Source organism: Monodon monoceros, unplaced genomic scaffold (genome assembly GCF_005190385.1).
Source record: "Monodon monoceros isolate NGI ecotype Baffin Bay Population unplaced genomic scaffold, NGI_Narwhal_1 Super_Scaffold_18, whole genome shotgun sequence".
NCBI classification, from domain to species: Eukaryota; Metazoa; Chordata; class Mammalia; order Artiodactyla; family Monodontidae; genus Monodon; species Monodon monoceros.
Window position 1 is genome coordinate 128,169,075 of NW_021703774.1, and position 15,001 is coordinate 128,184,075.

At 48.3% G+C, this 15,001-nt stretch overlaps 1 protein-coding gene across 2 annotated transcripts in view; it reads left to right on the plus strand.

Moving 5' to 3' along the window:
* Nucleotides 1-15,001, plus strand: part of KANK4 (KN motif and ankyrin repeat domains 4) — a 68,151-nt gene that overhangs the window by 36,780 nt on the left and 16,370 nt on the right. The window contains exons 4-8 of one of the 2 annotated variants that reach the window (XM_029229760.1): nucleotides 4,488-6,395; nucleotides 7,696-7,807; nucleotides 10,796-11,014; nucleotides 12,487-12,574; nucleotides 14,663-14,882. In XM_029229760.1, the coding sequence (XP_029085593.1) occupies nucleotides 4,488-6,395; nucleotides 7,696-7,807; nucleotides 10,796-11,014; nucleotides 12,487-12,574; nucleotides 14,663-14,882 (2,547 nt within the window). The remainder of the gene's footprint in view (nucleotides 1-4,487; nucleotides 6,396-7,695; nucleotides 7,808-10,795; nucleotides 11,015-12,486; nucleotides 12,575-14,662; nucleotides 14,883-15,001) is intronic. The other variant, XM_029229761.1, reaches the window with a different exon arrangement.

The window sequence follows — 15,001 nt, forward strand, 5'->3', positions numbered from 1 at the left end:
AAAGCAGCCCTATATGTGCCCCAGGGTTCCCTTACCTGCCCCCCACTTCACTTTTTCCCCCAGGGTAATGACTGTGGCCCCTTTCTTCTTCCCTTGTCTCCTTCTAATCCCTTTTCTCATGCCTACCTGTAAGTCTTAGGCTCATGACTGTGTTTGCAGGTCCCTTCCAAGGGTCTAGTGATCTGGGGTGCTTTCAGACCGAGACTCTGTAGGGAATTCTAGGTAGCTCTGAGCCTCATATATCCTACTTTTTTCTTCTCCCCTGACTTGTTTTTCCCAGTTTCTCCAGAATTATTTTCTTGGACTCTCACTCCCTCTTGATGCTGTAGTCCTAACACAGAGTTAAATATTCAAGCAAGAGCACATTCTCCGTGAATCTCCCCCTGCCCCGTTCAGAGCTAGCCTGTCCTCGTCTTTTGGCCCTTTTGTTGAGTACCTATGCCATGTTCTCTACTGCATCGGTGCTGATAATCACAACTCTGCGAGTTAGGTATTCTTATCACCACGTTACAAATGCAGAGACTGAGGCATAGGGAATTTAAATAATTTGCCCAGAATCACAGAGGCAGGAGGTAACAGAGGCAGGATTCAACTCCAGCCAGTTATGTGTTGCTTTGTCAGATCTGAAGTTCATTTTGAGCAGAGACAGTCCTCCTAATTAATTCTCACCCTGGCCCAATGCCTGGAATTCTGAGCTCCTGCATACCTATCACCAGGTAGAATTAAAAGGAGCAGAACTTAATGTGGGCATAGATCTCCCAGCATATCAGATCAAGCTCCCTCATTCAAGGTCCAGCATTCCTCTTGCACTGGGAGAAAGAGAAGGAATGCAGAACGGTGGGTGGCAGGCACAGCGGCACAATGTGTGTGTGTGTGTGTGTGTGTGTGTGTGTGAGAGAGAGAGAGAGAGAGAGAGAGAGAGAGAGAGAGAGAGAGAGACCTCATAGTGTAGCTTAGAAAAGCACCTATTAAACCCATCATCCTGGATAACTGCTCAGTTTCACAGACTTCTTTGATTCACCTCAGTCTCCCTTGTGGAATATTTTCCCTTGGAACCTGCTGTTCCTCATTTGATGCTATTATTGTATTTGTGCTCTGGACCTGCTCTCAGAGGCTGATGGGCAAATCAGTTCATTTCTACCGAATTGAGGCAATAGGCAGATAAATAATGCAGTCTCTCCTTTGGAGTGTTCTTTGCCTTCTGGGTCATAAATCTGCTCCCTATTTAACTTTAGACAAATACCTCCTCTCTGATTTGGCTTGTTCCTATGATCCAGGAGGCTGCTGAACTGGCCAGTAGGCCTAAGAGTATAGCCAAGTGCAGCTGGGAAACTAACAGAGAACAATTGCTGTCATTGAGACTACCAGTGTGCCTCTTTGGGAGAAAGCAGGTTTGTAAAAAATCATGTGGGTGAACGGGAACTTATTGGAGTTTTCTGGGTGCTGGAGGAGTGTTTACGCCTTATCTGCCTGGAGTCCAGGTATCTGCACAGAAGCTCTGGAACCCAACTTGGACCAACCCTGTGGATCTGCACCAATGTCTTGTTGTGTTCCCTGCTGAGGCTGTGACTTAACTCACCCACAGGCCCTGCAACTTTACTTAGCACTGAGGCTGGTAGGGTCGACTGTGTCAGTGTTCAAGGGTTCAGCCTTTATGTGTCTACTTGGCTTCTTTAGTTCTTTGGAGATAACTGTACTTCCCTAAGCACAGTTCCTGTGCCCCAAGCATGTAGCACTGGCCAGAAGGATAGATCAGACAGGCAAGGGGGAAGAGCTCAGTCCAAATATGTCATCACTCTTAGGGAAAAAGCAGCCCTATATGTGCCCCAGGTAATGCCATCATTTGCACCTCTTCTTGAACCTGCCCCTTCCTTCCATTCCCTTAGCTTCTTTCACCTTGACCATGTCAGCAATCTCCCAACTGGTCTTCAGGCCTCTGGTTTGTTCTTCTTCTAATCCTCTGTAAGAATGCTCACTGTGAAATCACATTTGACCAAGTCACTCCCTTGTGTAAAACCCTTTGATGACTCCCACTGCCTAGAGAGTAAAGTCAAAGCTTGTTGGCATGCATACAAGTGGCTCCCTGATCTGGCTCTTGCTGACCTTTCCAATTTTGTCTTTTTCTACTCCTCACCCTTCTCTTCCACACTTTAAGTTCCAACCATATCAACTGTGTTTATAGAACCCTGAATTACTATGGATTGTCACACCTTAATGCATTTACCCATTCTCTGACATATATCTGATCTGTCCTGGCTATCTATTGCTGCATAACAAACCGCCCCAAAACTTAGTGGCTTAAAACAATCATGCATTATTAACACAAGTTCAGCTGAGTGGTTCTCATTTGGAGTCCCTCCTGTCATTGAAATAAGATGATGGCTGAGGCTGGAGTCATCTGAAGTTCTTTTATTTATGCCTGGCACCTGGGCTAGGATGTCTGGAACAGCTCAGGCTGGCGAGGCATCTCTCACCGTCTCTTCACATGACCTGTCTCTGGAGCTACTTGGGCTTCCTCACAGTATGGCAGTCTCAGGGAAGTTGGACTCCTTATATGGCATCTGGCTTCCCCCTGAGTGTGCACTCTAAGAGACGCAGGTAGAACTTAGAGGCTTCTTATGACCTAGTCTTGGCATTCTCTCAGTGTCATTTCTGCCATTTTCTTTTGGTCAAAGCAGTCACAGGCCAGCTGAGATTCAAAAGCATAGAGAAATGGACCCCACCTCTCAATATAAGATTCCCTTGCCTGTCTAGAGAAGGTGGGAATTGAAAATGGCCATCTTGGAGATAAACAGCTACAATGTCTTTCACCCTCTTGTGTTTTCCTGGCAAACTGCTATTTATTCATTTAACACCCAGTTATATGTCGCTCTTATGAAGTCATCCCTCTCCAACCAAGGCAGAATTAGCCTCTAAGTCCAAGAAAGTTTTTCTGAGAAACTAGGAAAATAAGTCAAGAAGGAACACTGGTCCTTGAGCATGTATCTGTTACCATCCTTGTCACACTGCATTGTACCTGTTGGTGTTTCTCCTACTTGACCATACTTTTTTTTTGAGGGCAGAGCTATACCTGATTCATCTCTGTGTCCTTAAGACCTATCTTAGCAACCAACAGAGGTGCTCAATAAATAGTGGTTGAGGTAAGTGAACTCAATTACTGCTATATTGTCATTTTTCCCCCAGGGCCTATTACTCTTGGAGTCAAGCAATCAGTCAGACACAAAGAATTTGAGGATCCCCTCCTATGTACCCAGCAAGTCAGCTTCCATCAGGGGGCTTCAGTTCTCTGTAATTTGGACTTCCACAAAGATAATAACTATAATATTGAGTGTGTATTGAATGTTCATCACGTGCTAGGCATTGTTCTAAGCACTTCATATGAATTAATCAGTCCTTACAATCTCATCTTACCTGTTATTATTGCTATCTTATGGATGATGAGACACAGGGAGGCTAAGTAATTTCCCCAAGGTCACAGAGCTGAAATATAGACCGGGCTCCAGGCTCTGTATTCTTGGCCTCTGTGCTCTCCACTAATGTCCTCTCCTGAACTCAGCATTTTCATAGCATGTTTGGCAGAATGTCACAGAGATAATAAAGGGTGTCACGTTAGGAGCATGAAAACAACAAAGATTATTTAACCTGAGGAAGGCGCTAATTGGAGACAAATCCCTATGGATTCAAATAATCAAAGGACTGACTTGTTCTCAGCAGCCTCTGCTGGAGTCAAGATCAGTGGCACCTTGGTGTGATGGAGAACTTTCTCATCGTGATATTCTCCTGATACTTTGGGCTGCTCTGAAAAATCATGAGTCCCACACCTCTTGGAGGAATGTTTGCCAATGTCCCTTTTGACATTGATTGTCCCATTTTCCTCCACCACCTTTTTTTCCAGTTTGTGAAAAAGGTGGTATTTCCTTACCTGGCATGAGTTTTTGAGGGTGAAACTTGTTTGTTAAGCACTACGCAGTTTTCCAGTGGAAAAGAGCATAAGCTGTGCATGACTATGGGTGCCCGTTCTGAGCTTCATGTACCTGGAGGCTCAGCCATCAGAGGAAGCTTAAATAATGCAGGAGGCACGGCTCCTTGATATCTCTGGATTTAGCAAGATTTACTAGGACCTATTTCAATAATGCAAGGTCCTTTTTTAATATTGAGACAATCGTGTATCTCATCCTTTGTAAACGTCCATATTCATAATAACCAATTAGTACCCTGATTTGGCAAATTCCTGGCCACAGTGGTAACTGAAATGCCATACTGCAAATTGGAAACTATTCCCTCTACCTATTTCCTTGGAGACATTGGCTAAGTCCACATTGATTTAATAACAGGATTTCTCAGCCCAGCCAAAAGACGGTGAGCATCTCAGCATAATTCAGAGGCTGGAACATTTAGGAGAACGCTTATGTGAGAGATATTAGGTCTCACCGCCTGTCTTTCTCATTAACGTTGTGCTTCTTTTTCACATGTCTTATGTCTCCCAGCCAAAGACCAGTCCTCTCAGGGGGATGAAGAGAAAGACCCTCCAAAGAGCCACCCCTACTCCGTGGAGACCCCATATGGCTTCCATTTAGACCTGGACTTCCTCAAGTATGTGGATGACATCGAGAAGGGAAACACCATCAAAAGGATTCCTATCCACAGACGGGCCAGGCAGGCCAAGTTTAGCACTTTGCCCCGAAACTTCAGCCTTCCCGACAGCGGCGCTCGCCCCCATGCTGCTCTTTCCCACCCGAACTGGCCCCCAGTGGTGCCAAGTAAGGTGTCGCTCGGGACAGAGGCGCGAGCCCAGCCACTGCCGCTCGGTGATCACCCCCAAGCCGCCGGCGGGAGCGAGGCGAGCTACCACCGGAAGGCCCTGCTGACGGAGACCGCCAGACAGCTGGAGGCTGAGGTCACCTCCGGGAGTGGACGGCCCCAGCTCTTGAGAGCATCCAGCATGCCGGCCACGCTGCTGCAGAACAGGGCCTCAGAGGACCCAAGCCTAAATTCAGGGCCCCCTACTCCGCCCGCCCTCCCCCCACTTCAGGGCGAAGGCGGTGTCTGTGATGGCGCCTTTGGTCCTGCGGAAGGGTTTGCAGGTTTTTCCAACTCCACCCAGCGAGCAGCGGCCCAACTAGAAGTCGGAGAGTCTGGAGACCTGGTGCCAGGAATACCGGAGCTGATCCTGAAGGGGCCTGAGCCTCCAGAGGGTGAAGAAGAAGCTGCAAATCACCTCCCTTTCTCAAGTCCTCCTTTCTCATCACTTGTAGTTCTAGAGGATGCAGAAGACCAACAGGAAAGCAGACAAGCCGAGGTGGCGGTCACGACCCCCGGCTCCCCAACACCAAGCCCCCCACCTCTGCCATCACCCATCCCTGAGAATGAGCTCCCCCTAGAAGAAATCGAGCTCAACATCATCGAGATCCCACCGCCGCCACCTGTAGAAGTAGACGTGAGAAGCATCGGCATCCGGGTTACGGAGGAAAGCCTGGGCCTTACCTCCGTGGATCCTGGCAGCATCTCCAGCCTGAAGCAGCAGCTCTCGGGCCTTGAGGGCGAGTTGTCTGGAAGAACTGAGGAACTAGCCCAAGTCAGAGCTGCCCTCCAGCGGCAGGAGGAGGAAATCAAGGCTAGGGGGCAGAGGATTCGAGAGCTAGAGTGCACTGTAGCTCAACTGACAGAAAAGCTTAGCCACGAGAACACCAAAGATGCTCAGGGCCAGACTGATGCCATGGTCAACACTGACCCTCTGCACGGACTCTTGACCAGGGAGTCGTGTGACAAGAGCATTGGGGTCAACCTTATGGGCAGCACAAGATCTGAAAGCTGGGGGGCCTGGGGAAAGGGGAATGGCGTCCTGTGGAGGCAGGAGAGTCACAAATGGGGGGATCGGAGCCCAGCAGAATTTGTGTCACCATCCCAGCTGTCACTGCCACAGGGATCCAAGATGGTCCTCACCCCCTCTTTACATAGCTGCCTCTCCACTGAGCTCAGGATCGAAGAAGGACGCTCTGACCAGGAGGGAGGCCATCAGGTGGGAGCCGAGGGTCCAGTCAGGGGAGCAAGAGGCTCTCCAAGGAGCAGCGAGAGAAAGGCTCCCCCAGCAGGGAGGAAGGAGGCCGGTTCAGAGCTCCCGGGGAAGGAGCGCCCAGGAAGGCCACCGAGCTCGCCCACCACCGATGCCACTATCGGGCAGTACGTTAAGAAGATCCAGGAGCTCCTGCAGGAGCAGTGGAGCTGCCTGGAGCATGGGTACCCGGAGCTGGCCCGTGCCATCAAGCAGCCCGCCTCCAAGCTCAGCAGCATCCAGAGCCAGCTACAGAGCTCCCTCAACCTGCTGCTGTCCGCCTACTCGGCCCACGCTCCACCCCAGAAGGAGCCCCCGGGCCCCTCTTCCTCCCCGCCGACGGGTAAATACTGGTGCCTGCGATGGGAAACCATTGCTCCTTGACGAGTCAAAGGGGAAAAGGGTTTTAATTGCATGCATATGTTTTTTTAAAAGGTTTAAGCACATCCAGGAACCCGGTGGAATAAAAACTGATCTCTGCGACAGTGGAGGCTTGGAACCTCTGCTCTCGTCCTTGCTCTAACGTTGGGACTGACTGCAGGGCCACCACATACAGCCGTTCACATAGCACAGGGCACAAAATGCCAGAGGGTGAACGGGAGCTGAAACCCAGCCCACACTTGCCAAGCCTGCAGCACTGTGTGTCTGCCCAGAGAGGTGCCTTTTTCTCATTTGCATTGTCTAGGGTGAAGAAAGGCCCTGGCTGTGGGTGCTTTAAACCTCTGCCTCTCTTAATTGTTTCTTGGGCTCTTGCATTCCTGTGGTCCTGCCCAGTTCTTGCACATTAAGAGGTTTTTTTTGTAGCCTTGTTTTGGAGGATCATTATATTGAGAGCTGAGATATTTGACTGAATTATTTTCTCTCTCTCTCTCTCTCCCTCTGTGTCTGTGTGTGTGTGAGAGAGAGAGAGAGAGAAGTTGGGCGATACTCACACGTGGAAGTCGACCCTTTGGCGGAGCGGCTCTTCCTCCTATAACAGATCACACACTCTGGAGTTAAGTGGAACCATATTTTGCTTTGCTCAATGGGCAGCAGCGTGTGAGTCTGCTTCCTGCCGCAGCTCACAAATTGGCTGTTTTCTCGTTATTTTGGTGCTAGTTTTAGTCTTACTCATCGTGAATTGCCTCCTGTAACTTTGAGCCCAGCAAAGCCCAGCAAAAGAAGACTCGTGTTCTCGCTCGTGTGTTTTCCGTGGCTACCCCACATCACAAGTGTCATCTGGCTTGTGAGTCAGGAAGGACCGCTGGGGTGCCCTCGAGCAGAAGTGGGTTCTGGACCAGGGGTCGGGAGGCCCAAGTTCTACTCCTGCTCTGCCATTTCCTGAGCACACCTGAGCCTCAGATTTCCCCAGACTGAGATAGGGACAACAGTGGCACTCACACCACATGGTTCAAGGATGCTCCAATAACTCTACTCTGTAATCCACACGTAGAGGGTTTGTGAACCGGAACAATTTGGCTGGCATTGACCAGAAGGTTGGGGCACCTCAAAGACCCTCAGTATATTTGATTTAAATTATCTAGTTCCCTTTCTGCCCCTTCACACACCTTCAGCCTGTGTGCCCTCAAAGCAAGAGTCCCAGTTCTGCTGCATTCTGGGGCATCCCCAAGATCATGCTAACCTGTGATGTTGTGTCTGCCTAGAGATCTCCCCGTCGACCAGCCTTAAATCCATAATGAAAAAGAAAGACTATGGCTTCCGTGCAGGAGGTAATGGGACCAAAAAGAACCTTCAGTTTGTTGGGGTTAACGGTGGGTAAGCATCGCTCGTGAAGCCCAGCCTACCCTCCACACTACCTCTCCTGCTGTTGTCCCGAGCACTCTCTTTTCCTAGGGGAAACATCTGGTTTTCATTCTTCTTCAAGGGAATTAATCTCAACGGCCCTTTAAAACTCCCTCTCGGGTTTGCATGTGTTTGGCTTCTTGCCAGCTGTGGTAGTCTGTTGGATCCTGTGCTTTTAATATGTCTTGGCTTTGGTGTTCCCTGGAGCCAGGATTCTGGTGCCTTCTGCTAGTTTGGGGACACATGAGCCCTTTAAGGAAGACGTTTAATCTGAACCGTAACACTGAACCTAGGACAAATTCTTAATTTGTAGAACTTCAGATTTCATCCTTTTAACTTTTTCCTTCCTTTAACTAACTTTCGGCAAACCAGACCAACTTTTTTAGGATGAAGGAAAATGATCAATGTCTATTGACTCAGAACGTGAACCAGACCTTATACAGTGTAGAGAGTAAATCACTGGGTTTAGAATATTTTCTAAATCAGTCATTCAACAAACATTTATTAAGTACTGATGATGTGTTTGGTGGTAGGGATAAAAAAGTCAAATAAATCATTGTCCCTGCCTTTAACTCACAGCTTGGGCATGGGCAGAGATAAGACAGAAGTAAAGGGAGAATGCTGACAGGATGAGATGAACTCTAGTAGAGAAAGAAGTGGAGGATGGTGGGAAAGCCCAAAGCAGGGGCACCAGGCCCAGCCAGGGGTGAGCCCAGGAGGCTGCCCGGAACAGGTCGGAACCCCTGCTAATTTGGGTGAGACCAGAAGGAAGACACTCAATTCAGACAAGGGTGACGTCACTACTGTGGCAGGTTCTGTGAGGGAAATGTCAGAAAGATTGAAATGGGATGTCATAGGAGGGTTGCTGTTCTCACGTCTGCTGACGCCAGACACTGTGGCCAGAGGAGAAACCATTTTTTTCTGAGCTTTCCCCAGTTTGTGTACAGAAAGCAGAATCAGACTAACCTCAAAGTCTAAAGCAGGTCCCGTCTCTCCCCTGCTTAAATACTTGCAAAAGTGCCAGGTTTGTTTTTTGTTTTTTTAATATTTATTTATTTATTTATTGGCTGCGTCGGGTCTTAGTTGCGGCACGGGCTCTTCCTTGCGCTATGCAGGCTCTAGAGCGCCTGGGCTGTGTAGTTGCGGCACACGGGCTCAGTTGCCCCGTGGCACGTGGATTCTTAGTTCCCCAATGAGGGATCGAACTGGCGTCCCCTGGATTGCAAGATGGATTCTTAACCACTGGACCACCAGGGAAGTCCCCAAAAGTGCCAGCTTTGTACCAAAACCTGGAGGTCCATCTCGTGACTACAGCCGGCCTCATCCCCCATCACTGGCTCCGGGCTTTCTTCCCTTAAACATGCTCAGTCAGGCTGATCTTGGGGCCTTTGCATTTGCTGTTTCCTCCACTTAAAGTTCTCTCCCAGATATCCCTCAGTATCTGTCGATCTGGTGCAGTGGTTCTCAACCTTGACTGCACCTTGGAAACCCTGGGGGAGCCTTAAAAATACTGACGCCTGGCTCCCCCTCCTGGAAGACTCCAGTTTAATTAGTCTCGGGTGCAGTACAGGTATTGGGAACTTTAAACACCCTCAGGTGATTCTAACATGCAGCCAACGTTAAAAACTTCTGCTCTAATTAAAGTAGCCCCTCCTCCCATCACGCTATCCCATGGCCCGTTATTAGTTTACTCATTGCTCTTATTATCTGAATGTATTGTTTACGTGTTTATTTTCTGCCTTTCCCTACTTAGAGTTTAAGCTCAGTTACGATAGGGACTTTGGTTATAACATTTAGAACAGTGCCTGGCACATAGTAGGTATTCAATAAATGTCTGTTGAATGAATGAATGAACTTCCAGGTGGAGCTTTTTGAAGCAATTCTAAGATAAGAACTGTTTGGTAAACTTAATATGTCCCATTTTCTTAATCACGAAAGCAAAATGTTGTGCCAAGCACAGTAGAGGAAGAAATATCTGGGGTTTGAACAAGACAGAATGTGAGCATACCAGGGAGCAGTCTGGGTTTGCAAATCCGGTGAGCACAGGGCCTTTACATAGGGACCACCATTCAGATAAAGGGCATGAGGGGGTTCAGTAGAAGCTGTGGCCACTGGTATCCCCTGGTCTCTGTGGCAGTGCCAGTAGGCCAAGAACCCGAAATCTTCATCTTAACTGGAGCATCCTCCATTGGAGGTCTCCTGTTGACCATCAGCAGAGGGATCAATACATCTTCCAGAACTTTCCTCTCTGGTCTCTGGTCTGCCACCTCAATAGAGTTGCATATAACTGAACATAAGGATCATTGCTGGGGAGGGAAGGCCAGTCAAGTGGCCCACGCCCTCACTTTTGCTGTTTTAAGCTGTGGTTGAAACAGCAACTGAGAAAGGCAGGTGCTAGGTTCAAGTATCCCAACTGTTCACGTGTCCCATGGAACCCTGCCAGGAGTGAACACAGATGGTTCCTCCCTTGTCAGCTGAAAGCTGGGATAGAACAGGGCGGCCAAAGGGAGGCTTCACAGTCACCCAGAGATGTGAAGATTTGTTAGGCAATTCAGAGAACTCAGGGTGGGGGACGTTTGCCTAGATCTGGGTCCCTCTCAGGACAGGACATTAGGGGTTCCAGAATCGAAAGCTTTCATGAGAGCCTTGGATACCTGGATCATCTGAATGCATCGACCAATTAGGCCATTGTGGGCTGTTTGTGTGTTTGTTGCAAAGAGCTTAGTTAATTACCCTTTTCCTCAAATGGCCTCGAGCGTTAAAGGTACAGAGCTCTTAAAAGCATGTTCCTCTGACAGTAGGTTTCCTGGGAGTCCCCTTGCCCAGCACTGCAAGTGTAGAGAATGGAGGATGAGGTTAGCAAGCACGGAAGTGTTATTTAAAGCCCACCAAGTTCTCATTAGTGTTGACATGAGCGTCAGGCAGGAAGCACGGAACTAGTGACCTCGTCTCCTTTCCCAGCTATGAGACCACCTCGAGCGAGGAGACCAGCAGTGAGGGCACCTCCCCGGAAGATTTGTCTGACAGCGAGGCCGAGAAGAAATGTGATGGCCCAGAATCTAGGCGGGGCAAGGATGCCCACCTCAGCTACAAGGCGGGGCAGGGCATTCCCGAGGGCACTCGTGACACAGACCAGCAAAGCAGGCCTGGGGAAGAGCTTCCCCATCCCAAGGCTGAGAGGTGAGTCAGATGGGGACAGATGGGGCACTTGATCCTTTGAGAAAGAGCAAGGGCATTTATTCACCCTTTCATCTGGTCGTTTGTTAATTCATTTATCTATCCATTCACCAGTATTTATTGAGTTTCCAATCTATGCCAGGTACAGTGCATTGGTTAAACTAAACAGATCTAACTTCTGCCTTCATGGGATATACTGTCATAGACAAAGCTCTGCATATGAAGCTAACATGGCCTTAGCACTGAAAATGTGAAGGACTCTACAGGTATTCTCTTGATGTAATCCTTCTAACAATCTGTAAGGTAGAAATTATTATAAGCCCCACTTTACAGATGTGGAAACAGAGGCTTCGAGAAGTTAGTGACGCAGGTAGCAGAGATGGTGTTTCAACGCACGTCTTTTGTGATTCTCCCACCTGTTTTTCTGCCTCTCCCTTTGGCCATACTGACATAACCCTGTTTTTGAAAGTGATGAGAGGTCACATGGCATGATGAAGAGAGTACTGACTTTGGGGTTGGACACGCTTGGATTCAAATCCTACGTCTGCCACGGTGTGTTTTAGCTGCGTTCGCCTCAGTTTCCTCATCTGTAAAATGCGGATAGTAGCAACCCGATAGATTTGATCTGAGGACTGGATGAGAAAAAGTAGGTAAAAAAGTATGCAAAGTGCCTCCTGCAGTGCCTGCCACATAGTAGGCTCTTGATAAATGGGAGAAATGAGAATAACAAGTACCATTCATTATCGTTACCGTCATCCCCAGCCTGGTTGCTGAAGGAATGATGAGCAGTGAATGGCAGCTGATCGTCCAGCAGTGCCGCAGGGCTGCTCCGAAATAGCAGCGCTGTAAGGACGCGATGAGAGCGGAGCTTCTCGGTGACCGATGCCATTGACTCCCAACCTAGGCCTCTCAGTGCTGCGTCTGCCCTTATACTAGCCCAGGAGGAGTGCGTATCATTGAGAGCGCACCAGCTTAATCGATTTTCATTTTATTGACTCAATTAGCACTTACTGTATCCTTCATGGAAGAGTAACCGGAAGAAATTTGCTGCTGTGCATTGAGTCCTTTGGATTTGTCAAGTCACGCAGGCAGAAAATGTTGGCTCCAAAGTCGGAAAGATAACTCTCCCTTTCCCAGCGTGTCAGGAATGGCATTTGGGCCAGTGGCCCCCAAAATGCTTTGGTGGTCTGCTCCTGCCCCCCGAAAACAGCAGGATCCAAAGGGCAATGCGCTTAACTCACTCTTCAGAAGAGCTCAGAAGCCAAGCCTCCTCGTCAGGAGGCTGTGTTCACCCAGTATTTCTGAGGAATGCCCCTGACCCTGGGAAGTTGCCCAGTTTGGGTGTTTGAGTCGCTGAGAGGTAAAAGATGAGAGTGAAAGTCAAGGTAGGGGACTTTTTTTTTTTATCAACATGGAGACTGATATATATATATATATATATATACACATACATACATATATATTTTTTTCTTTAGATATAAACCCTCAGAGGAATTCCTTAATGCATGCCGGGCATTGAGCCAACATCTGCCAGAAACCGGGACGACCACTGACCAGCTCTTGGTACTGTGATTTTTCATCATCATTTAAAGATTTCTATACTGTTTAAGTTTCACCTGGGTGACTTGGGTGCCGTGCCTGAGGCAGCGGTGTGGGTGTGCACGGGTCCCAGTCCGCTGGCTGTTCTCTCATTTGCCCAAACTCTGCTACCCAAGGTGATGGATTGTGCTGAGAAAGTGGAACCCATGCATGTGCACAGGAACCAGGCCTGCGGCTCAGAGGCATTTACCAAGTGTTATTAGGCGTCCCGACCTGAATGTGTCATAGAACTTTTGTGGCTTAGGCTCCAAATTGCCTTGCAGTTTGAGAGAACCGTGAGTAGAGCGGAAAAGAGCGGGTGGAATGGGAACCGTGGCTCTATTCCCAGGACCGCTAGATAGCGGTGAGATATTGGGTGAGTCAGTTCAACGCTCAGGGCCGTGGTTTCCTCATTAATAAAAGGAAGGTGGTGGACCGCATGTCTCCGCTACCCTCAAGCCCTGGCATTTCATTCTGTAGTCTTTACTGTTTTTCTTGAAAGTGCATCTATGGGTCAAGAGACCAAAAGCAAGAAAATACATCTGTTTGTTCCTTAACACCACCATGGACCATGGAGATTTAAACATGTAAGGATTAGTTTCTGCTGGAATCAAGAGGTACTGGCACAGACACATTTTCCCAAGTCGTGAGAGCAACTGATAAGGCCCAACATGTAACAGCTTGTAAGCATTTTCAAAGCCCATTTTGTTCTCCTTTGCGGAAGAGCCTTAGGAGTAAAAACGATTGATTAGCCCATTTTCATGAGTATTTTATCTTCGCTGATTTGGCAAATAACTTGTTCCCAGATTGTTAAAGAACCAAGACGTGAGGTGGATGTTGATTAAAGCTCCTGCGTCTTATTCTTAAGTGAATTACAGAGCTAAGTTATTTCTTAGATCTTCATTTAAAATCTACCACTATGTTCCTTAACATTAGGAACTTTTTCCAGATTCTCCTGAAGATTCCATGGGTAAAGGAGATATTCTGATATATAAGAAGTGTTTCAGCCACAAAAGTTTCCGCTGTTTCTGCCTAGAAGATCAATCAGAGGACATACAAACCTGACATCACACCCACTTTCGGATCAAAGCACAGGACACCCCCTCTCCACCTTAGAGACAAAGCTGGTTGTGCAAGGACCTCACTCTGTAGAGCATGGGAAGTTAGGGACCCAGCCATTTTTTCACTGCCATTTTATAGACCAGACAGGAAAGATTCAAAAAGGTTATAGGACTTCCAAGGTCGCACAGCTGAGCCAGGACTTATGCCTGGCCCCTAGGGTGTAGTGACTCCTAATTCAGTGCCCTTTCCAGAATGAATATGAAATCATCTCTAATAGTCACAGCCTCATCGTTTCTCCTCCCCTTTAGAAAAATAATCCAGTCAGGTTCCATTTTAAACACTTAGGTCATGTCACATGCAGAGTTGGTGTCATTTGTGTTCATGGTTATAAAGGAGCTGAATACTGCAGATGGCGCGGTCCTGCCATGGGTTGTTACACCATCTTCTCTGAAGGTCCTCGCAAAACTTAAAAGCCAAAAATAATTCAAGCACATCTGTTTGGGTTTTACTTCAAGCATAAATTGGGCATGTTGTTTGTCTTAGCTTTCAGTGTGCATTTTTACCATTAGTAAAATGTTGTGACTTTCCAGCTATGCCTGTTAAAAACATGCACATGCCCTGGTGGAGTCTGGGCTAGGGTCACATAGGCTGGTGTAGACGCGTGAAAGAGGGGGTCATGGTTATCCTGTGCATAGGGGGGATGTGATCGAAACGTACAGTAGACTCAAACTGTCCCCGAGTAATGAGCTGTGTCATTGGCTATTGTGTTGCTGTCCCAATCCTCCTGTCTACCTCATACGGGGGACCGATCCCACGGGTTCAAGGTGTGCTGCTGCATGGGGACCCCACTAGCTCTGAGCCCTCTAGGAGTAAATCACATGGAGATTTGGAGGGAGCTGAGGGGATAGAAGCGGAAGCACCCTAAGCGGACCTTTCCTAGTGGAAATTAACACCCCAGCTGGAGCACCCAGGTAGGTAACCTCCTGGAACTGCAATCTGTTGATCTTTCAGAAGCAGAGCTTAAATACCATCAGTCAAGAGTGGTTCCGGGTCTCCAGCCGGAAGTCATCCAGCCCTGCTGTGGTGGCCACCTACCTCCGCGGGGTCCAGCCTCACTCCCCACACTTGCTAAAGCTGCTTGTCAACCTGGCTGATGGCAATGGCAACACAGCTCTTCACTACAGCGTATCCCACTCCAGCTTCTCCATCGTGAGGCTGCTGCTGGAAACAGGTCAGAAATGGCTGCCTCTGTGCAGCCTGGGTCCCTCTGTGACAGGCAGTTCTTGTTCCCACTTCTTTCCAGCGAGGAGATTCTTCACTGTTCTGAGTTCGTCCTGTGTTCTAGGAGCT